General features: G+C 46.0%; 2 protein-coding genes across 51 annotated transcripts in view; one reads left to right on the forward strand and one right to left on the reverse strand.

Annotated features, from left to right (window-relative positions):
* C3H2orf76 (chromosome 3 C2orf76 homolog) overlaps nt 1-25,406 on the reverse strand; it is a 139,782-nt gene extending 114,376 nt beyond the window's left edge. For 10 of the 49 annotated variants that reach the window (XR_014078549.1, XM_081575853.1, XM_081575878.1 and 7 more), the window contains exon 1: nt 644-679. Coding sequence is in view for 2 of the 49 variants with exons in the window: in XM_081575852.1 (XP_081431978.1) it covers nt 18,667-18,808; nt 23,191-23,459 (411 nt within the window). In the remaining 47 variants the exon portion in view is untranslated. Of the gene's footprint in view, nt 1-513; nt 680-5,127; nt 5,286-18,619; nt 18,809-23,152 lie in introns of those variants that run through there. The other 39 variants (XM_081575871.1, XM_081575889.1, XM_081575873.1 and 36 more) reach the window with 12 other exon arrangements.
* On the forward strand, nt 780-5,971 carry DBI (diazepam binding inhibitor, acyl-CoA binding protein). 2 transcript variants are annotated; one of them, XM_081575907.1, is made up of 4 exons: nt 780-1,179; nt 1,976-2,093; nt 4,295-4,357; nt 5,683-5,971. In XM_081575907.1, exons 2-4 carry the CDS (start codon nt 2,039-2,041, stop codon nt 5,754-5,756), a joined length of 192 nt encoding a protein of 63 aa, XP_081432033.1. In that variant the 5' UTR covers nt 780-1,179; nt 1,976-2,038; the 3' UTR covers nt 5,757-5,971. The 2 variants fall into 2 exon arrangements, with proteins under 2 accessions (XP_081432033.1, XP_081432032.1); XM_081575906.1 differs by having other exon boundaries at nt 780-920.
* Nucleotides 25,407-26,247: the final 841 nt, after the last annotated feature.

Consider the following 26,247-nt stretch of genomic DNA (forward strand, 5'->3'; position numbering starts at 1 on the left):
CTACTCTTTGCGACCCCATGGTCTGTAGCCCCTCCAGGCTCCTCTGTGCATGGGATTCTTCAGGCAAGAATACTGGAAGGTGTTGCTGTGCCCTCCTCCAGGGGATCTCCCCGACTCAGGGATCCAACCCGGGTCTCCCACACTGCTGGGCAGATTCTTTACCGTCTGAGCCACGACGGTGGTCAAGACAAATAAGACACTGTCCCCGACTTGAGGACACCAGATGGATTACTGCACACAAACAAAACAGGACTGCAAACCACCGCCAATGCCAAGTCACAGAACGTGTCAAAAATTCAGAGGAAGAGGCCTCGGCTTCGACCCTCTGGGAACCAGTCCAGCTTCCCACCCTCGTGCAGTTCTCCAGGGACAACCCCCCAGAAAGTCTCTTCTAGTCCCCACAGAAGGACCGGGCCCCCTCGCCCTCCCCAAGCGTGAGCGTTTACTCGTCCAGCAGCGCGACTTCTGGCATTTCACGAAGGACACAAAATTTAATTAAACAAATTTTAAAACCTCCGTTCTTCAGCTTCCACCCCCTCTCTTCCACCTCGCGGGTCACTCCCCACAGTTACCCAGGACACCAATTCCCGCTCGGACCAACTGGCCCTCACTACCGACACGGCCCTACTTCCGCGATCCCCACCTGCTCCCGGCGTCCCCTTCGGCTCCTCCCCTCTGCGCATGCGCAAGCAAACCCCAGCGAGTTCAAGCGAGGTTTGCAGCGCCGGGCGCTTGGGCACGCCCCCAGCATACATCTGGCTTCTGATTGGCTGTCTCTCGCTGGTCCGAGCGCAGGTGGAGAGGCCTAAGGCTGCGCTTCCAAAGGCGCTGCCAGTTGAGTCTCTTGTGCTGCAACTTCTTGCTCTTCGCCGCCTCCGCGAGCTTCTTGGAATCTTTGCAATATCGCCGGCATGTCTAAGGTATGACGCGTGCCCAGCCTTGGCTGCGAAGGTGCCACGAGGCGGGAAGATGGTGCGGAGATCATCCCGCAGATACACCCGCAAGGTCTTTCCCTTCCCTGCTCTGCTGTTATTTCTGGACCCTTGCCCAGCCCAGACTCTGAACAGAGCCCTGTAAGCGGAACTTTCCGGTTTGGGGCTCCTAACACAGCTACTGAGCCCGCAACGGCTGGCAAGTTGCCATGGGGAAGACTTCGTTCGCAGTAAAGCAGGAATTGAGGTCGGAGGCTAGGGTCCAACATAGACAGATGGGATGTAATGGTTTTTATAGATTGAAAGACTAAGGGGACAGAGTGCCCCATCCGGAAGGACACGGCAGGAGTAGGGGTGCCATATAGAGTGGAGAAGCCAGGAGGCCGCGGTTGAGAGCTTGGAGATCAGGGGAAGCAGGGGCCGAGTGTCCAGCGCGAGGCCAGGGGAGGGTCGCAGCCTGAGGAGGGGTGACCTAGAGGACTTTCCCTTCTTTGACTGTAGACGCTTTTCCGGGACCTAGCAGTGTGGGGCCATCTTTGGCTCCTCCCCCGTCTTCAGTCCGGACACTGCACACTGGGACGAGGATCGGCGCCGGATCCCCTGGCCTCAGAGGGAGGGGGCCAGCGGGCTCTGGCCGCTGACACCTCTGCGCTCCTGCCGTTTTCTCTGCTGTTTCAGTCACGCAGTGCCAGCCCTATCGCAAGTCAGGGCTATCCAGAGACCTCTGTCTGGCCAGCCAGTTGGCCGTGCTGCTTTTTCTGTGAAGTGTGTGTCCACTGCAGCCAGCCTTAGCCTGTCTCCTTCACCTCTGTTTCCAGCACGTGACACCTGGTTTAGTGAGAGAGCCCCATACATAGTTGTCCATCAAGTGAGTGAGGGGATGTGCTTCCCCTCCTGGTTTTGCTGAATCTGTCTAGCTACCCTGTTGAGGAGATGAGGAAGACTGCTATTCCTCACCAGCAGGACAAGAGAGTGCTTCCTTTCCAACTCCTCCATCCTCATTACCAAACTCTGGTCAGGCCTCTTCTCTCCCTTGTATTTAGGCTGAGTTTGACAAAGCTTCTGAGGAAGTTAAGCACCTTAAGACCAAGCCAGCAGACGAGGAGATGCTGTTCCTCTACAGCCACTACAAACAAGCAACTGTGGGTGACATAAATACAGGTATGTTGAGGTGGAGTTGGGAAGGCCCAGATTCATCAAAGCAGGCTTGGCAGCCTTGGTTGGTGCTGAAACTGTTAATCTCTGGGAACCTCATTCTCAAAACCACCCACAGCCCTACACTTACGGTGGTTCCTGGGGTTTAAGCTGGGAGAGGTTGCCCAAAGATCATGTTCCTGAATGGGGTTCATCCATGTTCCTGCACTATTCTTGGTTTCTTGGTGGCTCAAATAGCAGAATTCAAATCCCAGTTTGAGCACTTGACTCGTTATCACCTGCATTTTCCATCTATTTGGGAGGGACAAAGATCCCAGCTTGGAAGAGATTTGCTCCAAGCTCTCAGCTCAGTAGTAGTTCTATTGAACCACATTATTTCCACCCCAGACAGACAGGATCAAAGTTGGGGAGCTTGGCAGTGAGGCCAAGCCTGATGTCAGAAGTAGAGTAGCAGCTGGCTTTCTGTGGCAGGTCAGAAGCATTTTTGCTAACAAAAATTCCACCATTTGTTCCCTGTCAAAAAATCTAGGTATAGATTTGAGACCGTGGTTTGGACCACCATATTCTATAATGTCTTTTCTTCCTTGGACAGTTTTCATTCTGCCCCTAAGTTCTTGAAACTCAGGAGTATATGGCAATAGCACGATGCATTGTACACAGGGACTCAGAGATGGTAGCCACAGTAGCATAGAAGCAGGTCACCCCTCACTGCTGTTTAAGAGGGTGAGCATAGCCTCTAATTCCTTTGCAGTTAGGGTAGCAGGTGGAGCAGGTGGGCTGGCTGCTAAGGATCCTGGGCAGTGCCAAATCAAACATCACAAGGAGTGGGACTTCCCTGGTGATCCAGTAGCTAAGATTTCAGGCTCCCACTGCAAGGGGCCCAGGTTCAATCCCTGGTCAGGGAACTAGATCCCACAGTTAAAGATCCTATATGCAGCAACTAAGACCCGGCACAGCCAAATAAGTAAAATATTTTAAAATAAAAATCACAGGGAGGGCTTAGTTAAGAAAGGTCTTGTGGCGAAGGTGAGTTTTACCCTGAGTTTATAAACTCTGCATCTTTTTGGGGAGGCAGGGGAGATGAAGTGGGGGTGACCAGAGTGACTGAGACACTTTTCTGACAAACACGATTGTCACAGAGACTGTCCTCTGCCCTGCTTTCGCATTAGTGTAGGTAGACTGGCTTGGGATTCTTATCACTTCCTGATCAGCTCCCTCTAGGGCTGTTCGGTCCAATGCAGCAGCCACTAGCCACATGCAGCTATCTAAATTTAAACTGAGAATACTTAAAATGAAATAAAGGCAACAGTTCACTCCCCGGTCACACTTCAGGTGCTCAGCTGCCACCAGTGGCAGGTGGCCCCTGAGTTAGACAGTGCAAATATACCACCTTTCTATCATCATGAGAGGGCTATTGGGATGTGCCAATCTCAGATTCTGATGATGATTCTGGGGCGCAGTTTCCCTCAGGTGTCCCTGGGAATGCTTCCCGGCAAGCACTTCAGGGGAGACTTTATGTTTCACAGACACTGTGGTCCTGGCTGTGGGCATTCCGATTGCTCCCCTGGGCTTTCTTCTTAGCATGGCAGTGAACTAGGTCAGCAGGGAGGTGGTAAGTGTGTTCCCCAAGTGCAACTGATAACAGGTCTACAGGTATAAAACCATGGTATACCTTAAAGGAAGCTTGCCTTCGGGGTTGGGGGGGGTGGATAAAATTCCCATAAAACAATAAAAAATAGACTAACAATTTGGTAGCAAAATGGGGCAAGGATATGAACAGACAGTTCACAGAAAAGGACACCTACAAAACTGATAACAATAACATGGGAGAGACGTTGGGTGGGAAGAGTGAAAGGAAACTTTATAGTAATCCCTTTGTGGTGTTTGAATTTTAAGTCAGGTGAATGGATTGTGGTACTTGTTTAAAAAAAATAAAGTATGGTTTTTAAAAGAAATTTTGGAGTTAATTTATAAGAAAGGGGCTCTCTAGTAATGAGAACAGTTTTCCTCCTATTTTCTCTAGATTTTAAGTTTGAATTTCTGTACATGTGGGTTTCTGAAGGCAGAACCCACCATACTAGACCCATTTAACTCCATAGCAGAGACTGGAAAAAGAAGATAAAATATGGTTATCATGGCAAGAAAATGGATACAGTTCCCCATTAGAACTTGCAGCAGGTCTAATGTATTTCCTTCCCTTGTTTAAGAACGTCCTGGAATGTTGGACTTCAAAGGCAAGGCCAAGTGGGATGCCTGGAATGAGCTGAAAGGTAATTGTTCTAATATGCTCCCCTCATTTGGGAACCCCAGTAACGAAATACTGTTCATTAAGGGGTGTAAGGGGTGAGGAGAGAGAACAGAATGGGTGAGGCACATGCTGGGAACCAGTTTGACCTAGACCAGAACGGAAAAAAAAAAAAGAAACTAGACCACTTATGATACCATTTGTGCCATTTCCAAAAACACCATCTCTGAGTCATAATATCATCTGGAGAGTGGAGGGGCCAGGGGACCAGGCCACTGACAAACAGACTGGGAGGTGATAAGTTGCCTTGGGCTTTATAATATTCAGAATAGGGATGGTTTCCTGTTCACACCTTCCTTACCCTCACAAGGCCAGGCAGTGACCCCCTGGCCCAAGTAGCCCTCCCTAGTTCCCTTCCAGCCAGAAAGGCACCTAAAAAAAGAAATGAATTAATGCATGGCAGGCTGCTGGCACATCGTAGCCTCGGTGAATGGAGCTATTATGTGCTAAGAACAGAGGCCAAGAAGTATCCTGGCTGTGACTTAATCACATGCCACCTGCGGCAGCAAGACCCAGAAGTTGGCACTGAAGTGCCTGCCAGCTTTTGTGTCTTAGCTTGCTCGTTTCTGAATAAGCCCTCTGTCTTCCTGCAAATGAGAAACCCTTGAATTCAAAAGGGGCCAGAATACAATAAATATACTCCTAGGATCTGCAAGTAAGTGAAACAGGAATGCCCCTCTGACTGTCCATTCTCATTAGGCATTTCCATACCATTCTGAGGCCCCATGTACTCACCCTTCCTCCAGAACACACACTAATTCCCACTGAGTATCTCTCCTTCAGCGTAGAATCCAGGACACCAGGCATCACTATCTCTGAGGGATATCTCCAGTGTCCTCTGTCTTCCCCTCCAAGGGCCAGCTGCTTGTCTTCAGAGTTCCCAAAGCTGCTTTCTGGGGAGAAGAGGGTATCTGGCTTTGTTTCTTCCCTGGCAGCTTAACAGCTCTAAGAGATAAGAGCCCAACAGAGAAATACTTGATAGATCAAAGCCAATCGTGAAAGTCAGTGGGACACAACAGTGGGATACTCACCTGGCCAGCAAGCCAGTGACAGGGCTCAGGCAGCTGCACACACATTATGAGCTCAGTGCTTTATGGAGCCTTCCCGGTGGGCCAAGCTCCTTAAGGACTTCAAAAGTCACATCCTGGCCAGGTCTGTGAGGTGTAGTTGAACCCCCACCCCCTTCACAGGTGAGAAACTGAGCCTCGCAGCATTAACCTGGGGCTCTAAAGTTTGCTGCCTTTCTACAGTACTGCCTCTCTGACAAATAATCTTGTTGATGCCTTGCAGGGACTTCTAAAGAAGATGCCATGAAAGCTTACGTTGACAAAGTAGAAGAACTAAAGAAAAAATATGGAATATAAGAGACTGGGTTTGGCTGCCAGCCATTCATTTCACCTAAACTGATTTAATGCCTTGTTTTTCTAATACTGTGGATGAAGTTAATAAGTAAATAGCTAACCAAGAAGCTCAAGAGAGCCCAGGACAGGACTGTAACAGATTAGGAGCTGAAACGGTTACTAATCCTTGCTGAGTAATTTTTATCAGTAGATGAATTAAAAGTATATTTGTTACTTTACATCTTTGATAACTTGGGTTCTTGAAATAATGTCCTCTGTTGCAATCTCTCTTCCTCACTTTTTCTAAAGACTTCATCTGGAAGTGTTTGAACTTACCTACCTCCCCCTGTACACCTTGATGGAGGGTGGGCAGGCACTCCCACCTGTTCAGACCTGGCATGTGTTCACCTCTGGTGCAGAGGAGTTATAGAAGTGGCCTTCCCTGTCTCCATCTTCCCCAACTTCAACTATACCAGTCAGGTGGGCTGAGATGTCAGGTGGGCTGAGACGTCAATCTGCAGATACTACCAACCCTCTGTCAAGAACATTGCTGGCCTCATACTCTGAGGAAGGCAGGGTTGATGAGCATTTGAGGTTTGGCGGAGGTCCAACCAGTCCATGGTTGCAAGGTAAATGACCAAGGAGGGAAGCCCCAGGCAGGGTGAAACATGCATTTTCAGGGAGCATCCCCAGTGTCCCCTGGGGAAGCTTGGCCACAGGCAGCTGGGCAGGCAAAAAGCAAGTAGGGGAAGTGAGGGCTCAGCAGGGAGAAGGGCAGTCAGGACCTCGGAAGGGCAAGGGGTTAAGGCTGCAAAGAAGACAGGCTGAAGCTTGACTTTGCAGGTGGTTGAATAGTAAGAAGAAAAGGAGACAGCAGTCAGACCCTCTGTGCCTCATGTTCCCCTTCAGTCACTTCCACAGTCCTGCAAGTGAGGCAGTCATATTTCCATTTTGCAGGTGAGGATGCTGAGGTGAAAAGGAATTAAAGAGAGGCTCTATGAGGCCAGGCAGCTCTTAGATCTCCCCTCCAGAGCCGGTGCCCTGCTCCTAGACATAGCTCAGCCTTGCTCCAGAACAGTGAGAACTTAGCACTACAGTAACTTGCCCAAGGTCACTCAGCTGATAAAGAAACCCAGGACCAGCATTCAGGTGCAGGTCTTCTTGGTTCAGATACCTGTACCAGCTAAGGTGGCCTCAAAGGAGTAGCACTGGTGGGAAAAACAGAAGCAAGCAGGGAGGGCATCTGGTATGGCTGGAATACAGCGTGCCTTCAATGTGGAAGGAGACTGGGTAGTGGGAAGTTGACAACCAAGTTAAAAAGTACAGAATTTGACCATAGGTGATGGGGAGCTGCAGGGGAGGCAACATGGTCAAGGCATTCAGATGGTCAGTCTGACTGTATCAGTGATTATTGAGCATAGTGAGTCATCCAGTTCCAGCCCAGGCTGCTCATGGAAAACGAAGCCCCACAGTTCAGATGTGCAGTGTAGGTGAGGTGATGTCCTGAGTAGCAGTGTCATTTGTGCAGCGCCAGTTCCTAGATGCTGATGTGATTAAGGGCATATGAGGTGGGAGCCTGGCCTCCCACCTGGCTCCACTCCACCCAGGTTGCCAAGAGCACCCAACTCAGGGGGCACCTCTGAGCCCCAAGAGAGGCAATAAGGAGCCATAGCCACCCACCTGGACCCATATTTAGATCATCCTCCAGTTATTGGCTGTTTTGGGGAGTAAGCCAAAGGAAAAACAGTCTTAGAGTCCAAGGTATGGCGCTTCTCTTAAATAGATCTGGCTCCAGGGTCCGGCCTAGCATAGCCTCCAGGGGGTGTGAGAAGGTCCTGCCATAAAGGAGGTACCACAGTGTGTAGCACTTTATCAGGAATTTCTCTCTCACCCTCCTTCAAGCCAGTTTTTGTCCCTGACAGCATCCCTTGCAGTATCTATCAGTCAGGGACCTAGCCCAAGAGCCTAACACTAGAGACGGTGTGGGTAAGAAAATCAACTACCTGGTACGCTGCCCTATTTCTAGCTTGGAAAGGCAGCACAGACCTGTGCTCAGACATGTCATTGCCTCGTTGCCAGCCAGGATCCCAGAAGAGGGGGCCTGAGCTTAGGGAAGCCCTGACAAAGAGCACAGTATGGCCCTCTGCAGTTAAACTCTGCTTAGATTGTACTATGACGACTTGTATCTCTTCTCCATTAGATGCCAATAGGAGAGACACTGGAGTGAAAAGACAGACCCAGGGCCCCTCTGCCCACCAAGGGCATGGCCTCTGATGAATGGCCATTATTTGCAAAGGACCTGCAGGGTCAGGCTCTTTGCTTCAGTTCTGAAATTCATCCACGGTGCCTTGAAGTGGGACCTGCACTTCCTTGCTGTGTTACCATGCCCATTATTCAAATGAGGAAAAGAAGTCTCAGGTGATGATCCAAACCCAGGGCTCTCTGACCAGGAAAGCCTTGCTTGTCCACTTCTGTCACATCCCTTCTAGTCACCACTCATTACCTGGTGACCTCTGTCTCACTAGGCTAACAAAGTCAAAGTCACTCAGTCATGTCCAACTCTTTGCAGCCCCCATGGACTGCAACCCACCAGGCTCCTCTGTCCATGGTATTCTTCAGGCAACAATATAGAGTAGGTCACCATGCCTTCCTCCAGGGGATCTTCCCGACGCAGGGATCGAACCCAGGTCTCCTGCATTGCAGGCGGTTGACAGACTTAAATGTGCATCCCACTCCAGCCTCTCTTAGGTGCTGAATCACCTATCTTCTTTGAGCCACACTTTCTTCCATTGGAAAATGAGCCAATAAAATGGGTAAAGTGCTTGGTACAATGCCCAGCAAATAGTGACTGCTAGCAGCCTGGAGGCCTTCCCTAGCCAGCATCCTCACCCTCAGTACTTCCCTGCCCAACTGTTTGGACAAACCTTGGCCTGAGGACACAAGCTGCTGCTCCCCACTTTGTTGCTCTTTAGTTGCTAAGTTGTATCCAACTCTTTGCAACCCCATGGATTACAGTCCCTGTCCATGGGATTCTCCAGACAAGAATACTGGAGTGAGTTGCCATTTCCTTTACCAGGGGATCGTCCCAACCCAGCGAATGAACCCAGGTCTCCTGCATTAGCAGGCAGATTCTTTACCACTGAGCCACCTGGGAAGCACCCCCTCCTTAGCAGTGCTTCAATAATAAGGGGGAGAGGGGGTCATCATGTTTTCCCTACACTAAAGTAGTTCCAAGATCCACTAAAGTAGTTCCAAGATCCACTAAAGTAGTTCCAAGATCCAAAAGCCTGGGAACTGCTGCTAGAGACCAGGCACCTTAGGGGACACAGAAAGGCCCCTGGATTGCAACTGGACCTTGGCTAAGCACTGCCCAAGTTACATAGACCTAGGGCAAATTGTGTCACCTCTGTAAGCCTCAGCTTCTTCATCAGTAAAAAGGGGCTGAACAGAAGGTCATGGGGTTCAGTACAGAAAGGAAGGAGAGAAGAAAAGGGGAATGAGAAGGCCCCAGGGGTTCCTGGCTTGCAGGAATTAGACTGGAAAGTTGTGAGGGGGCAGTTTAAGCAGCATAAAGGTGTGTAAAATAAAATTACAGGTATTCAGAGTTGAGGATGAACCAAAAGAAATAACCAGCGGAGGCAGGCTTTCAGGAGCTGAGGCTTTGGACTGGCTCGGGGCAGGACAGTGCCTCTGCCCTCACCATCTCCCAGGAAAGAAAGGGACAGAATGGTTCTTCCCTTTTATTTGAGTGATTACACACAACCTGTCTTCTGAAGGGATGTGGGGTAGCTAAGAACAGACCCCCCAAATGAGCAAAGCCCCACCAGGATCCTAGGGTTTAAAGATCAGTCAGATGCCCTCCTTGTTCTGAAAGAGCCGTAAACCAGGAAGTGCACGTGCACCAGAAGGGCCCGGGAATGCCCTCCGTGCACACCCCCAAGCAGAGAATGCCCCTTGCTTCACAACACCCTCCTGCCTTGGGTGCAACTCGATCCTTGGAGGACCAGGAATTAGTTGACCTACACCTTTTTGGTTTTATGATTTTTTGATAAGTATCCTTGCTCACGAATGAACGAACTAATGTAAGTCTAGCCTGCAAACATTTAGATACCCCTACAAAGCCTTTCCAGAGTCATCAGTGAGATATCAAAGACAGTAAAGGACTCTGCACTTGGTGGGGGAGTAATCTCAAGTAGCTTCAGTGTGTAAGTTGTAGGGCTTCCAAATACTCTGCTAGAGTAGGGTAGATGGTGTTCCCTCAGGATATAGGTCCAAGTCCTAAGCACCACAGCCCCCAGATACACACACCACAACACAGGATATGACTTTATTTGGAAAGAGGATCTTTGCAGTTGCAATTAAGATCTCAAGACAAGATCATCCTGGATTAAGGTTGGGCCCTAATCCAAGAGAAAAGAAAGTGAAATTTGAGACACAGATATGCACAGAGAGAAAGACAATGTAAACATGGGGGCAGAGACTAGAATTAGGCATCTAGGAGCCAAGGAATGCCAAGGGCTACCAGCAACACCAGAAGCTAAGAGACAGGCATGGGACAGATCTTCTCTAGGTCTCCAGAAGGAACCAGGCCTGCTGACACCTTGAATCTGGATTTCTAGCATCCAGAACTGTGGTAAAATAAATTTCTGTGGCTTTAAACTATCTAGTTTATGTGATTTGTCGGAGGAGCCCCAGGAAACTAATATGCCTGCTAATAATCCTCATATGGCTGACCATGGGCTGGTCTCGTCCACCAACAGCCCTTCTTCAGAAGACCCTGAAGGTCTTTGTCGAGTACAAATGAGACACCATTACCCGGAGGGTTCTCTGGTGAATACCTGATTGGGCTCACCTCAGTTAAAAATCATCAGCCTTAAGGTATGGGAGTTAGCACAGTTTTGGTGAAAATCATAAAAAAGCTAGAGCTCAGGTTGCTGCTAAGGTGACCATACTTAGGAATCACTCACGGGCACCAGGGCATGAGATTTACCAAAAGAGAGTGGGGACTGCAAAGTGGGAGGGGGTTGGAGGGAATGATTACCTCAGCCCTTCACACAGCTTTGCCTAAGGGTGGCCCTGAGAGATACTCAGTTCACCAGAAGATATGTAGTGGTGGAAATAGAATAGGCTTCCCAGATAGATTTAAATTTGAACCACAAAGTGGCTACTTTTGCTCTTTCTAACCTTGAGCCAGTTTATTTTCTCTGAGCCTCAGTTTTTTTTTTTTTTGTCTATAAAATAGGGATATGGTGCAGAATTGAGTGGAGATTTTAATAAATGCCTAACACAAAAAAGAAAAATGAATACATGGTATCAACAAAAGCGTTTAGGATAACTAAAGTATGGACTCATCTAGAGTTTTAAAATTTGAGAGGTTCTGGTTGAGATAGCCCAGACTCTTCTCTGATCTTAAACTGTGTATCTTTTGTGCTCGTATGTGCTTGGACCAGCATTCCTGCTTTTGAGGAATAACGCCCCCTCCCCTATTCCAGGGTAATTATTCCACCAGAGTCCTAGAGTAGAAGAGGGGTCATTTTTCCTGAAGGTCCCAGCATGAAAATCCTAGGGAAGAATGATTGCCTGGGTCACTTGACCATCTTTGAACAAATCTCATAGCCAGGGGCATAGAACACCTTAAGTGGCCAGGCCTTGTTAGAAAGTTCGCCCGTCCTCCAAAATCTCTAACTGTAGGGACTTTATAAGTGGGAGCTACTTGCTGCCATCTTTTCCAGAAGCATAGAAGAAGCTGTTTGGCATAGCAAAGAATGATTTCAGTAAAAACTCTTACCTGACACTCTATTTGGACACCAGAAGAATAAAGATACCTGTTGCTATATAACAAGTCACCCCCAAGGTTAATGACTTAACAATGATTTCATTATCATTCTCATTTCATTATCATTCTCACGGTTCTGGACTTAACTAGGCTCAGCTGAGTGGCTCCTGTTCAGGATGGCTCATATGGTTGAGGCTAGATGATGGTGGGGATGGGGGTCACCTCAGAGCTTCCTCACTTGCAGGTGTAATGGTTAATGCTGGCTGTCAGCCAGGACACCGACCCACAATTCTCCACGTGGCTTGAACTTCCTCACAGCATGGTGGCTGAGTTCCCAGAGTGAGTGTCCCAAGAGACTCAGGGTGAATCTGTACTGCCTTTTATAACCTAGCCTGGAAAGTCACATGGCATGACCTCTACCATAGTCATAAGCCTACCCAAATTCAAGGAGAAAGAACACAGACATCATTCTTGATGGAAAGTCTCATGATCACAATGTAGGGAAGGCTGGGGACACTGTTGCAGCTCTTTTAGGAAAATATTTATATAACCTGCCAGAGATTTATGACCATATAGCATGCGCACCATCAAACTGTCCTTTCCAGATAACTGAACCACTACACTCCCATTCTGCTTCAACTGGTTTAACATGGGTTTCTGTCACTTCCTGGTTACAACAATATAACAATATCTCACAGGGCTACTCTAAGGATTAGATGATTGCTAATGCTTGCAAAACTCACAGCACAGTGCAAACTATCAGTTCAGTTCAGTCGCTCAGTCGTGTCCGACTCTTTGCGACCCCATGAATTGCAGCACGCCAGGCCTCTCTGTCCATCACCAACTCCCGGAGTCTACCCAAACCCATGTCCATCGAGTCAGTGATGCCATCCAACAATCTCATCCTCTGTCGTCCCCTTCTCCTCCTGCCCCCAATCCTACCCAGCATTAGGGTCTTTTCCAATGAGTCATCTCTTCACATGAGGTGGCCAAAGTATTGGAGTTTCAGCTTCAACATCAGTCCTTCCAATGAACACCCAGGAATGATCTCCTTTAGGATAGATTGACTGGATCTCCTTGCAGTCCAAGGGACTCTCAAGAGTCTTCTCCAACACCACAGTTCAAAAGCATCAATTCTGCGGCACTCAGCTTTCTTCATCGTCCAACTCTCACATCCATACATGACCACGGAAAAAACCATAGCCTTGACTAGACGGACTTTTGTGACAAAGTAATGTCTCTGCTTTTAAATATGCTATCTAGGTTGGCCATAACCTTCCTTCCAAGGACAAAGCATCTTTTAATTTCATGGCTGCAATCACCATCAGCAGTGATTTTAGAGCCCCCCAAAATAAAGTCTGACACTATTTCCACTGTTTCCCCATCTATTTCCCATGAAGTGATGGGACCAGATGCCATGATCTTAGTTTTCTGAACGTTGAGCTTTAAGCCAACTTTTTCACTCTCCTCTTTCACTTTCATCAAGAGGCTCTTTAGTTCTTCTTCACTTTCCGCCATAAGGGTGATGTCATCTGCATATCTGAGTTTATTGATATTTCTCCCGGCAATCTTGATTACAGCTTGTGTTTCTTCCAGCCCAGCGTTTCTCATGATGTACTCTGCATAGAAGTTAAATAAGCAGGGTGACAATATACAGCCTTGACGTACTCCTTTTCCTATTTGGAACCAGTCTGTTGTTCCATGTCCAATTCTAACTGTTGCTTCCTGACCTGCATACAGGTTTCTCAAGAGACAGGTCAAATGGTCTGGTATTCCCATCTCTTTCAGAATTTTCCACAGTTTATTGTGATCCACACAGTCAAAGGCTTTGGCATAGTCAATAAAGCAGAAATAGATGTTTTTCTGGAACTCTCTTGCTTTTTTGATGATCCAGCGGATATTGGCAATTTGATCTCTGGTTCCTCTGCCTTTTCTAAAACCAGATTGAACATCTGGAAGTTCATAGTTCACGTATTGCTGAAGCCTGGCTTGGAGAATTTTGAGCATTACTTTACTAGCATGTGAGATGAGTGCAATTGTACGGTAGTTTGAGCATTCTTTGGCATTGTCTTTCTTTGGGATTGGAATGAAAACTGACCTTTTCCAGTCCTGTGGCCACTGCTGAGTTTTCCAAATTTGCTGGCATATCGAGTGCAGCACTCTCACAGCATCATCTTTCAGGATTTGAAATAGTTCAACTGGAATTCCAACACCTCCACTAGCTTTGTTCGTAGTGATGCTTTCTAAGGCCCACTTGACTTCACATTCCAGGATGTCTGGCTCTAGGTAAGTGATAACACCATAGTGATTATCTGGGTCGTGAAGATCTTTTTTGTACAGTTCTTCTGTGTATTCTTGCCACCTCTTCTTAGTATCTTCTGCTTCTGTTAGGTCCATACCATTTCTGTCCTTTATCGAGCCTATCTTTGCAAGAAATGTTCCTTTGGTATCTCTAATTTTCCTGAAGAGATCTCTAGTCTTTCCCAATCTTTTGTTTTCCTCTATTTCTTTGCATTGATTGCTGAGGAAGGCTTTCTTATCTCTTCTTGCTATTCTTTGGAACTCTGCATTCAGATGGGAATATCTTTCCTTTTCTCCTTTGCGTTTTGCTTCTCTTCTCTTCCCAGCTATCTGTAAGGCCTTCTCAGACAGCCATTTTGCTTTTTTGCATTTCTTTTCCATGGGGATGGTCTTGATCCCTGTCTCCTGTACAATGTCACGAACCTCTGTCCATAGTTCATCAGGCACTCTGTCTATCAGATCAAGTCCCTTAAATCTGTCACTTCTACTGTATACTCTTAAGGGATTTGATCTAGGTCATACCTGAATGGACTAGTGGTTTTCCATACCTTCTTCAATTTAAGTCTGAATTTGGCAATAAGCAGTTCATGATCTGAGCCACAGTCCGCTCCCGGTCATGTTTTTGCTGACTGTATAGAGCTTCTCCATCTTTGGCTGCAAAGAATATAATCAATCTGATTTCGGTGTTGACCATCTGGTGATGTCCATGTGTAGAGTCTGCTCTTGTGTTGTTGGAAGAGGGTGTTTGCTATTACCAGTGCGTTCTCTTGGCAAAACTCTATTAGCCTTTGCCCTGCTTCATTCTGTACTCCAAGGCCAAATTTGCCTGTTACACCAGGTGTTTCTTGACTTCCTACTTTTGCATTCCAGTCCCCTATAATGAAAAGGACATCTTTTTTGGGTGTTAGTTCTAGAAGGTCTTGTAGGTCTTCATAGAACGGTTCAACTTCAGCTTCTTCAGCATTACTGGTCAGGGCATAGACTTGGATTACTGTGATATTGAATGGTTTGCCTTGGAAACAAACAGAGATCATTCTATCGTTTTTGAGATTGCATCCAAGTACTGCCTTTCAGACTCTTTTGTTGACCATGATGGCTACTCCATTTCTTCTAAGGGATTCTTGCCCATAGTAGTAGATATAATGGTCATCTGAGTTAAATTCACCCATTCCAGTCCATCTTAGTTTGCTGATTCCTAGAATGTGGACATTCACTCTTGCCATCTCCTGTTTGACCACTTCCAATTTGCCTTGATTCATGGACCTAACATTCCAGGTTCCTATGCAATATTGCTCTTTACAGCATTGGACTTTGCTTCTATCACCAGTCACATCCACAGCTGGGTATCGTTTTTGCTTTGGCTCCATCCCATCATTCTTTCTGGAGTTATTTCTCCACTGATCTCCAGTAGCATATTGGGCACTTACTGACCTGGGGAGTTCATCTTTCAGTGTCCTATCTTTTTGCCTTTTCATACTGTTCATGGGGTTCTCGAGGCAAGAAAACTGAAGTGGTTTGCCATGCCCTTCTCCAGTGGACCATATTCTGTCAGACCTCTCCACCATGACCCATCTGTCTTGGGTGGCCCCACACGGCATGGCTGTTTCACTGCGATAGACAAGGCTGTGGTCCGTGTGATCAGATTAGCTAGTTTTCTGTAATTTTAGTTTCAGTGTGTCTGCCCTCTGATGCCCTCTCGCAACACCTACAATCTTACTTGGGTTTCTCTTACCTTGGAATGGGGTATTTCTTCACGGCTGCTCCAGCAAAGTGCAGCCATTGCTCCTTACCTTGGACAGCTCCATAACTGGAAGTTCCCTTACCCCCACTCTTTCCCTTCCAATGACTCTTTTCCCTTGTGGATAGTGAGAATCCGCAACTAATGCCATCTATGTTGCAAAACAGCAGTAGCAGCAACCTTTATCATCATGGACAGTTCATACCCTATGCTTACAAGTCCACTCAAGAAATTTGTAATACATGGCTCCAGCCCAGTACAGACAGAGCTCTGCTCTTAAGCAATAATCTTTGTTCCTTCTACCTACCAACTTAACATTTATGTCAGTATGATCCAAAACTGCGACCTGCACTGACTTGATATTATAAACAAAAGATTTTGCATATTGATTTTTAAGAGTTGTTAAACAAGAATTTTAAGATACAGTTTCTTTACAACATATCCCAAATCCCTATGCAGACATTGCTCTCATATCCCAGTCCCAGACTGTGCGGCATTAAAAAAAAATTTTTTTCTGGACATCCCTGGTGGCATAGTGGACAGGAGTCTGCCTGCCAATCCAGGGGGCACAGGTTCAATTCCTGGTCCAGGAGGATTTCATACACTCAGAGCAACTAAGTCCATGCTCCACAACTACTGAGCCCACATGCCGCAACTACTGAAGTCCAAGCTTCCCAGAGCCCATGCTCTACAACAAGAGAAGCCACCGCATTAAGCCAGCGCACACACAATCACGAGTAGTCCCCGCTCTGAGAAACCACAGAGAGCTCATGCAAAGCAATGAAGACCCAGCACAGCCAAAAATGAAATAAATAATAAAATAAAAATTAAACAAATTCTTTTCTGATTTGAAAAACAATATGCATGCATAGCAGAAAACTTGGGAAATGCCAGAAGTGTGAAAAAGAGAACAAGTTAACTCTCACAGTCTTATAGCATATAATGGGAATCGCATTGTATATAAAATTCTGTAACCTGATTCTTCTCTCCTAAAATCATTTCATGAAAAATGTCTGCATAATAGTTGCATCACTTTGTTGGACTATACTTTAATTAGTACCCTGATAGACAATATCCATTTTTTGCTATTATTATGATAATTTGTTAAACATCTTTATATACAGATCTTTGAAAACATTTTGATTTTTCACTCTTAGAATGTAATTTATTGATTCAAAATGTGTCATCTTTTATACATATTTTTAAATTATTTCCATAAAAAGTTCTTACTGCTAATGTACAATAGTGCCTTTTCACTATCACTTCCTTGCCAGCACTGAATATTATCACTTAAAATTTCTTTTGTTTTTACAATCTGGCAGGTAAAAAGTGGTGTCTTGCAGTCTGAGACTCCCTTGAAAGTGAGAGTGTTTGAAGGCTGTCTTTCCCAGGTTCTTTTGTGATCTCTGCTCCTACAGATTCTTTCCCCCCTCTCTCTTTCTCAACCTCCCGGCCATCTTTCACCATCTTGCACAGTTTCAAATAATTTCTTTGGAGCAGACGTTTCTCAGTTTCACCTCTGCTCTCCAAAGTCTCATTCTGCCAGGGAGCACAAGGCCAGATGTTTTCCATTAACCAAGGCCATGTATGTTAAATGGTCAACTAGGAAGCCCCTGGAGATGGCAGGAGTGCAGAGTTGGACTGCACACAGGAAAGCGGCAAGGGGCGGAGGTGCCTCCCCCAGGGCTGGGCAGGCCGGATGCCACAGGCTGGGAGAAGAAGGCTAAGTGCCTAGCCTTTCCTGGAGTCACCACAGGCAGTAGGTGAGGACTCAGTCCTCCTACACCAGGCCGACCGGTCAAGACACACAAGCCTGCACAGGAACACAAGCTCCTGGCTAGGAGGGAGGAATCCACTCTCCTGCATGGGCAGCAGGGACAGGAGGACACAGACTGAGCAAGGATCTGCAGAAACAGGTGACTGCAGAGCAAGAGGGGCGTCTCTGGTGGCTCAGCTGGTAAAGAATCTGCCTGCAATAAAGTCCGCCTGCAATACAGTCCGCCTGCAATACAGGAGACCCTGGTTTGATTCCTGGGTTGGGAAGATCCTCTGGAGAAGGGATAGGCTACCCACTCTAGTATTCTTGGGCTTCCCTAGTGGCTCAGACAGTAAAGAATCGCCTGCAATGCGGGAGACCTGGGTTCAATTCCTGGGTTGGGAAGGTCCCCTGGAGGAGGGCCTGGCAACCCACTCCAGTATTCTTGCCTGGAGAATCCCCTGGATAGAGGAGCCTGGCGAGTTACAGTCCATGAGGTTGCAAACAGTCCGATGCAACTAAGCACAGCACAGCCGAGCAAGAGAAACTGGCCTTCTTTTAGCCTCACCGAACTTTAAAGGACTTTTCAAGGATTTTCAAGTTATTTCTGCCCATTTTTAATGAAACTGAAAACATAAAGTGAAAATACTATTTTTTACAGTGAGCTCTCGAGTACTCCCTGCCTACATTTTTACCACAGCATTTTACTCTAGCTGTTTTATCATATAGCTAGCTATTCTTCCACTACTCTATCCAGCAACCTGAATGATTTTTGGATGCCGTTCAAAGTAAGATGCAGGCATTCATATGTTTCTCCCCGAATACTTAAGCGTGTATATCGGGTTGGCCAAAAAGTTCATTCTGGTGTTTCTGTAAGATGTTATGGAATATTATTAAGTACAGTTCAACATTTACTTACAGTTTTATTATTCCTTTGGAATAAAATTTATTTATAATAAAATGAAAAATCTTAAATATATCAACTGGGAAGTTTCAACAAATACATGTACCTATACAACCCAGATCCCTGTCAAAATCTTAGGGGAAACACTGGCTGAAACCACTCACCCTGGGCCAGGCGCCGTAGTAATCATCTGCACCAGTTACGTTACAACAGAGGTCCTGGTAAGGAACATGGAACTAACAAGCCACCACCAACCACAAGAATTCGGGAAAGGTCAACAAGAGACGCCAAAAGTCCTACCAATCTCCCACAATCCTCCTTACTGAATCCATCTTAGCTAAGCAATGTGTACACCACAGGAAGGACCCTGAGCCAGAATGATTGATCAGAGAGAATCCAGACAGTACATCACCTGAAACCGGAGACTGCAAACCACATGGTGGAGCAGTTCTCCTGGGTTCACTGACCCTCCTGCTCTCCACTGAGGTGCCCCTTCCCAGTCAAGTCTCTTGCTTTGTCAGCACCGTGTTTCTTCTTGGACAACCCATTTCTGAATGTTAGACAGGAGCTCAGTCCAGGGCCCTGGAAGGGGTCCCCCTTCCTGCAACAAAAATATAGAACGCTATCATTGATCCAGAAAGTTCCTTCACATTCCTTTCCAGTCACTGTCTGTCATCATGCTCCCGGAGGCAGACATCACTCTCATTTTTTTCTACCATAAATTAGTTTTGCCTGCTCTACAACTTCATGTGAGTGAAATCATACCTGTGTATCCTTTGTGTAAGGCTTATTTCACTTCATCTAAGGACATTTTACTATGTGACAGGAAAGTATCAAACTATAGGGCCCACCAGCAAGTTTTCATCTGAGACAAAGGAAAACTGTTCATTACCTAGAATTTCATTTAAAACCACAGTGGGAAACACCATTAAGAGAGTACGAAGATGCTTTCTAAGGCCCACTTGACTTTGCATTCCAGGATGTCTGGCTCTGAGTGAGTGATCACACCATTGTGGTTACCTGAGGCATAAAGATCTTTTTTGTATAGTTCTTCTGTGTATTTTTGCCATATCTTATGCTTCTGTTAGGTCCATACCATTTCTGTCCTTTATTGTGTCCATTTTTGCATGAAATGTTCCTTTGATATCACTAATTTTCTTGAAGAGATTTCTAGTCTTCCTATTCTATTATTTTCCTCTATTTCTTTGCATTGATCCCTGAGGAAGGCTTTCTTATCTCTCCTTGCTATTCTTCGGAACTCTGAACTCAAATGGACATATCTTTCCTTTTCTTCTTTGCCTTTAGCTTCTCTACTTTTCTCAGTTATTTGTAAGGTCTCCTCAGACAACCATTTTGCCTTTTTGCATTTCTTTTTCTTGGGGATGCTCTTGATCACTGCCTCCTGTGCAATGTCAGGAACCTCCCTCCATAGTTCTTCAAGCACTCTGTCTATAAGATCTAATCCCTTGAATCTGTTTGTCACTTCCACTGTATAATCGTCAGAGAAGGCAACGGCACCCCACTCCAGTACCCTTGCCTGGAAAATCCCATGGACAGAGGAGCCTGGTAGGCTATAGTCCATGGCGTCGTGAAGAGTTGGACACAACTGAGCAACTTCACTTTCACTTTTCACTTTCATGCATTGGAGAAGGAAATGGCAACCCACTCCAGTGTTCTTGCCTGGAGAATCCCAGGGACGGCAGAGCCTGGTGGGCTGCCGTCTACGGGGTCGCACAGAGTTGGACACTACTGAAGCGACTTAGCAGCAGCAGCAGCAGCAACAACTGTATAATCGTAAGGGATTTGATTTAGGTCATACCTGAATGGTTTAGTGGTTTTCCCTAGTTTCTTCAATTTAAGTCTGAATTTTGCAATAAAGAATATATGATCTGAGCCACAGTCAGCTCCCAGTCTTGTTTTTGCTGACTGTATAGAGCTTTTCCTTCTTTGGCTGCAAAGAATATAATCAATCTGATTTCGGTATTGACCAACTGGTGATGTCCATGTGTAGAATCTCCTCTTGTGTTGTTGGAAAAGGGTGTTTGCTATGACCAGTGCATTCTCTTGGCAAAACTTTGTTAGCCTTGCCCTGCTTCATTTTGTACTCCAAGACCAAATTTGCCTGTTGGTATTTGACTTGACAAATATACTTGACAATATACAAATATACTTGACAGGTATCTCTTGACTTCCTACTTTTGCATTCCAGTCCCTTGTAATGAAAAGGACATCTTTTTTGGGTGCTAGTTCTAGGGGCTTCCTTGGTGGCTCAGCTGGTAAAGAATCTGCCTGCGATGGGGGAAACCTGGGTTCGATCCCTGGGTTGGGAAGATCCTCTGGAGAAAGGGATCCACTACCATGTTGGGAACCTACCGACCTGGAGAGTTCATCTTTCAGTGTCATAGTGTCATATCTTTTTGTCTTTTCATACTGTTCATGGGGTTCTCAAGGCAAGAATACTGAAGTGGCTTGCCATTCCCTTCTCCAGTGGACCACATTTTGTCAGAACTCTCCACCATTACCTGTCCATCATGGGTGGTCCTACATGTCATGGCTCATAGTTTCATTGAGTTAGACAAGGCTGTGGTCCATGTGATCAGTTTGAGATTAGTTTTCTGTGATTGTGGTTTTCATTCTGGGTGTCCTCTGACAGATAAGGATAAGAGGCTAATGGAAGCTTCCTGATGGGAGATATTTTCACATCTGTTCTAAAAAGTACTTTAAACACTCATAAGAATGCCCAATGGGCATCAAGATGAAATGCAATCAGCTACCATCTCATGCAAATTAACTATATTTAGCAAATATTAATATGTGTCCTCTTAAAGCATATATTAGTATATGATAGAAAACAAAGTCAAAAATACTGTATTATTAGATTAATATTTAAAATAAAATCATTATTTGAAATCTAGAAAGATGGTATCTTATTTGCAAAGTAGAAATAGAGACACAGATGTAGAGAACAAACATATGGACACTAAGGGGTAAATGGGGTGGGATGAATTGCGAGATTGGGATTGACATATATACACCGCATGTGTGCAAAGTTGTTTCAGTCATGTCTGATTCTTTGCAACACTATGGACTCTAGCCTGTCAGGCTCCTCTGTCCATGGGAGTCTCCAGGCAAGAATACTGGAGTGGGTTGCCATGCCGTCCTCCAGGGGACCTTCCCGACCCAGGTATCGAGCCCACATCTCTTGTGTCTCCTGCACTGCAGGCAATTCTTTACCACTAGCACCACCGAGGAAGCCCTATAGATAACTAAAAAGAAGAACCTACTGCATAGCACAGGGAACTCTACTTGGTACCCTGTAGTGACCTAGATGGGAAGGAAATCCAAAAACAGGATATATGGGGGGATATATGTATACATATAGCTGATTCACTTTGCTGTACAGCAGAAACTGACACAGCAGTGTAAAGCAACTATACTCCAATAAAAAAAAATAAAATAAAATGAAAAAATAAGATAAAGTCATATCAGTAACTATACCATGGTGAAATCAGAAGCATGGTGGTAAAAGGACATTATTGTACAAATATTTATGCAGGATTCAAGACAGGATGATACTGTAAGCCAAGTGAAAACTGTTAAGTGCTCCTTGGAAAACTAACTCCTGATTATATATGTAATACATGCTTATTAGAAGGGCTCTCTCCTTGTTTACAGGAAGAGAATGTACCTCCTGAAATATGTTAGAAGAATGAAAAGCTTTAACAAGACACAGACATACATTTTCTGATATAAAAAATAACAAAAAGGAAAAGTAAAGAAATGGGGAATGAAGAACTACATATAAAAATATTAATTCTTTTGGGAAAGGAGGTTATTAAAAAATAAGATTATAGACATTCTAATTTACCATTCGAATAGAGATATACAAAATTAATCTAAATGCCTTCACATATTGAAGTTATTAGGATAAAGTTTATAATTTACAAAAGATTCTAACTTGCAACAAAAGTGTCTAATTTACAAAAAGCACCCATTGTCTCGGCTCTTAAACATGCTAAAGTTTTGAGTTTTAATATATTTCATCTTAAATTGTCTTAAGTAATATGCAATGGCTAGTATTTTTTTTAAAAAAAATCACAACTGTCTTTGGATCTTCTAAAAGTGATTTGCAGTATTTTCATTATATTCTTATAAAAACTTGGTAGTAGCCTGGATATTATTATTTTAACATGTCTAGTTGCATTGTAATCCTGCAAAAGATGTTTCAATGACCTAATATTTACTCATATCTAAGATAGGCCTGGCGTGCTGCGATTCATGGGGTCGCAAAGAGTCGGACACGACCGAGTGACTGAACTGAACTGAACTGAACTGAACTGAAGATGGTCACTGTGTTAAAAGAAACTGTCAAGCATGGCAATATCTTAATCTGGAAATGAGATTAAGAAGTATATTAAGTATATTTTAGATAATTTGTGTTCCTTTAAAGTCAGGAAGTTAAAGTTATAGAAGATTCTGGGTTTTGCATACTTAAAATATTAAAGTAATGTAACACACTTCCTCTTTACTTTTTCAGTATTCTTTCAACTACTATTCCATTCTATCCGTATTGTCCGCACATAGCAGGAATTTAGTAAAGATCTTTGCACCAGTGACCGAATAGTTCAGTGCCTTAAGGACAAGGGGAGGCAAACACTCTCAGTCACTAAGGAAAACAGACATTTTTATAACCTTTCCAGAGCAAGTGAGGAAACAGTAACGGAAGAACGGGGCTAACTGTAAACTTTCCCTTCTGCCCAGGGATCCTGCGTCTCCCCAGGCCGGTCCCGAGTCCCGCTCATCCCTCTCCCGAGGCTGCGGGGTCCCCAGCACCGCATCTCCCTCCACGACGACACACCTGTGCGGTCCCCCACAAACCACCCTGCGCCTGACAGACATCTTGGCAGCACGACCTCCCTCCCGGCTCCCGCACCGGCTCCCTCACCGGCTCCCGCTGCACAGCCAGCCCCTTCACGTGATCACCTCTTCAGACGCGGGGCGTAGCCGGAAGCGCTTGGCCGCCTCGGACGCGACCAAGCCAGGCAACGGCCCCAGAGCCGCGGTGGCGGGCCCTCAGTCTTCCGGAGAGAAAAATGCGCTCCGTTGCCAAGGACGCCGGAGAGGTGCGCATGCGCCCGTGAGGAGACCAGGAAGGTTCTGGCGCCACCTGCCGGCCACTGAGGGCCGAGCAGGACGCTCAGGGTCAATAGTCGGAGGGCATGCGCCCCCTCCTGACCGGGATGCAAAGTCATTCAATGTACTAGTGCCTCAGCCTCTCTGCTGATGAAGCTAGTGATGCCCTGCTCCACCCATGCCTGCTTTGCTGCCTGGGACATGCCTCATTCTTTGGAGCCACAGCCTGAAGAACAAGAGAGTCATCAGTCTTTTAGGCCACTGGAAAGTAAAATCTATTCTCTCCACCATCACATTTTTTGCTGGATCGTCAACCTATTAAGATACATAGTACAGCAATTCTGATTGGAATAAAATCCTCCGTGATTAACTACGATGCAGTCTTGATCATAATCACAAATAACTGCAGCAGAAGTTAAAAGTGGAAAACTTGTACTTGTCTCAATTTGGAAACTGAGAGCTAGAAGTGACTCCAAGAATCCAATAACTATCTGAAGCACTGGGACATAGTTGTCATGCCTTGGAGCTTGCCAGGGAGGAGCTCAAACTGTGTTTTTCTCTCATTTAACAATTTCTCTCAAAATACAAAGAAATAAGGAAGAACATTATGCTCATGACCCTCTCTATTCAATTGTATTATTACATACAAGAAAGTAATCAGCATTCATACCAGCTATAAAATATCTGGAAACAAAATAATAATCATAGGTTTAAAATATGATACATCTTGGGAATTCCCTGGCTGTCCAGTGGTTAGGATTTGGCTCTTTCACTGCTGAGGGGCCAAGTTCGATCCCTGGTCAGGGAACTAAGATCCTGCCAGCCAAAAAATATATGTTCATATATGATACAACTTGAATATCCAAAAAATAGGATGGAAAGTGACCACCCCTCTAGGGAGCCCCCAGCTTCCTCCTGGGGGTCTTTTCCTCCACTTGTTTCAACTCCCACAGCACACCCTGCTCTCAAGAAAAGAACTGGGCAGCCCACTCAGACTGGATCCAGGAGCTGTGATGCTCTGCTATGGAAAATAGACATTGGCCTGCTTCCCTCCTGCTGTGGATGGGTTACCTTATGCCAGGAGGAGAGCTGAGGCCACACACAGCCCAAGCTGATGAGCCGCCTGAGAGACCCAGAGCAAGGGGACTAGCACAGTGTACATATATGAAGCCCAGGACTGCCCTGTCTGGGTTGTGTGTCCGCCCATCAGGCCCATCACTGATGCTGCCCTGGACCATGTACCTATTGTCAGAGTCAGGGTGTGCGATTCTGAGATCCTGGCTTCAGTGGGATGGACTGACATGGACAAGAGGACAAGACTTCACGGTGGAGAGGACAAGACTCCACCCACAACCCCCACACCAATACCTTGTCCAGGAGAACTGGGCAGCGTCAGCAGAGGTGTGTGTTTAAAGGAGGCAGCGGGGTCCCAGGCTTTGGTGGGGGACTTACAAGTGGATTCTTTAACTGTAGTACTGAAACGGAGCAGGACCATAGGCCCCCCACCCCGTACCATGTTCTCTGCCTACCTTTTGCCTGTGGAAAACTTTAGTCAAAGTTTAATCAGAGATGTGAGAAATGTGGAAACAAAGGGAAACAGTCAAAGGAGACTAAATAATAATGTAGTCATTAAACATAGTCAAGGACCTTTAGTTCTTTCTCAGATAATATTCTGAGCCATATCCTGTGAACTGTCTTATAGATACCAAAACACCAGATGGAGGAGTTAACTACATGATGACCAGACTGTACCCAGGACTTGAGCTGCCACAATTCTTAGAATGGACCACAAAGAAATGGGAACAAGTGCACCCTGGAACTGAAGATTAACTGTACCTAAAACAATCAAGATGACGCTGGTCAGACCACTGATAATCAATTTGAAGATAACTGTTAGAGATGACTGTGCTGTTTCTGCCTGTAACACACACCCCCTCCCCAACCCCTGCCCCGGCAACATTGTCTGTAAAAGCTCTCACGCTCTGCTTGTCAGGGGCAGAGAGGGGGCCTTTGGACAGATATCCACCACCCTTGCCCTGCTCTGAAATAAAACAAACTTTCCTTTCCACCAACATGACCTGTTTATTGCCTTTTGAGTGGTGAGCAGCCAGACCCACGAATTCCTTTCAGTAACAATACCAGGCAGAGGCCAGAAGAGGGAGATGTAGTGATTTGCTGGGATTTTGTGGCATCCTGTCCAAGTAGACAAGACTTGGGAAGCCTCTTGTATTCCCAGTTGGGACCAGTTCTGTGGGTGGCAACCTGGGGTGAGTGGCAAGGAGGGAAGAGTGACAGAAGGTGTCTTCCCTTGTCTCTAGCACTGCGTAGCCGGGCCAGACTGCCTGGGGCGATGGGGCGGGTAGGCTGAGAGCCCCAGATCCACAATTCTCCCACTCTATCCAGTCCCCACTGATACTTTCCCCAGAGAGAGGCGTTTTCTGGTTCCCCACCCACCATCTCAGCAGCCTGGCATTCTGCAAAGTCTCTAGGAAATATCTGAGATAGATTTGTAAAACCCTTTAAAAAAGCACCCAGGATACCAAGCAGTGAGGTTACGAAGTTATGTACCCATCACAATATTTTATACCCATCAAAATAGCAAATGTTAGCAGGAGGAGAAAATCACATTTGGCAAGGATGTTGGGAAATGAAAACTCTGCTGCTCTGGGTGCTCGTGTCCACTGAGGGGTCATTCTGTGCAGCCACGGGCTTGTGTAACAAATCTAAGTGTGTACATGTGCCCCTGACGTGGCATCCAGGGAGCAGGTAATGTGCATCGGCCAGGTTGCTGGAGAACATTCAGCTCTGTCAGGCAATGGGAAGGGTGAAACTCAGAAGGTTTGTGAAGTATAGGTAGGTAAGACATATGAGACAGATCCAGAGAACACACTGTGAATATAGATGACA

Source organism: Giraffa tippelskirchi, chromosome 3, assembly GCF_054371585.1.
Source record: "Giraffa tippelskirchi isolate mGirTip1 chromosome 3, T2T-mGirTip1v1.2.pri, whole genome shotgun sequence".
Classification (NCBI taxonomy): Eukaryota; Metazoa; Chordata; class Mammalia; order Artiodactyla; family Giraffidae; genus Giraffa; species Giraffa tippelskirchi.

What these genes read in the sequence shown, in the direction of transcription:
- DBI (XM_081575906.1), top strand. An exon ending in TGTGGGTGACATAAATACAG is followed by an intron (nt 2,094 to 4,294) that starts GTATGTTGAGGT and finishes CCCTTGTTTAAG; the next exon opens with AACGTCCTGGAATGTTGGAC. An exon ending in TGCCTGGAATGAGCTGAAAG is followed by an intron (nt 4,358 to 5,682) that starts GTAATTGTTCTA and finishes GATGCCTTGCAG; the next exon opens with GGACTTCTAAAGAAGATGCC.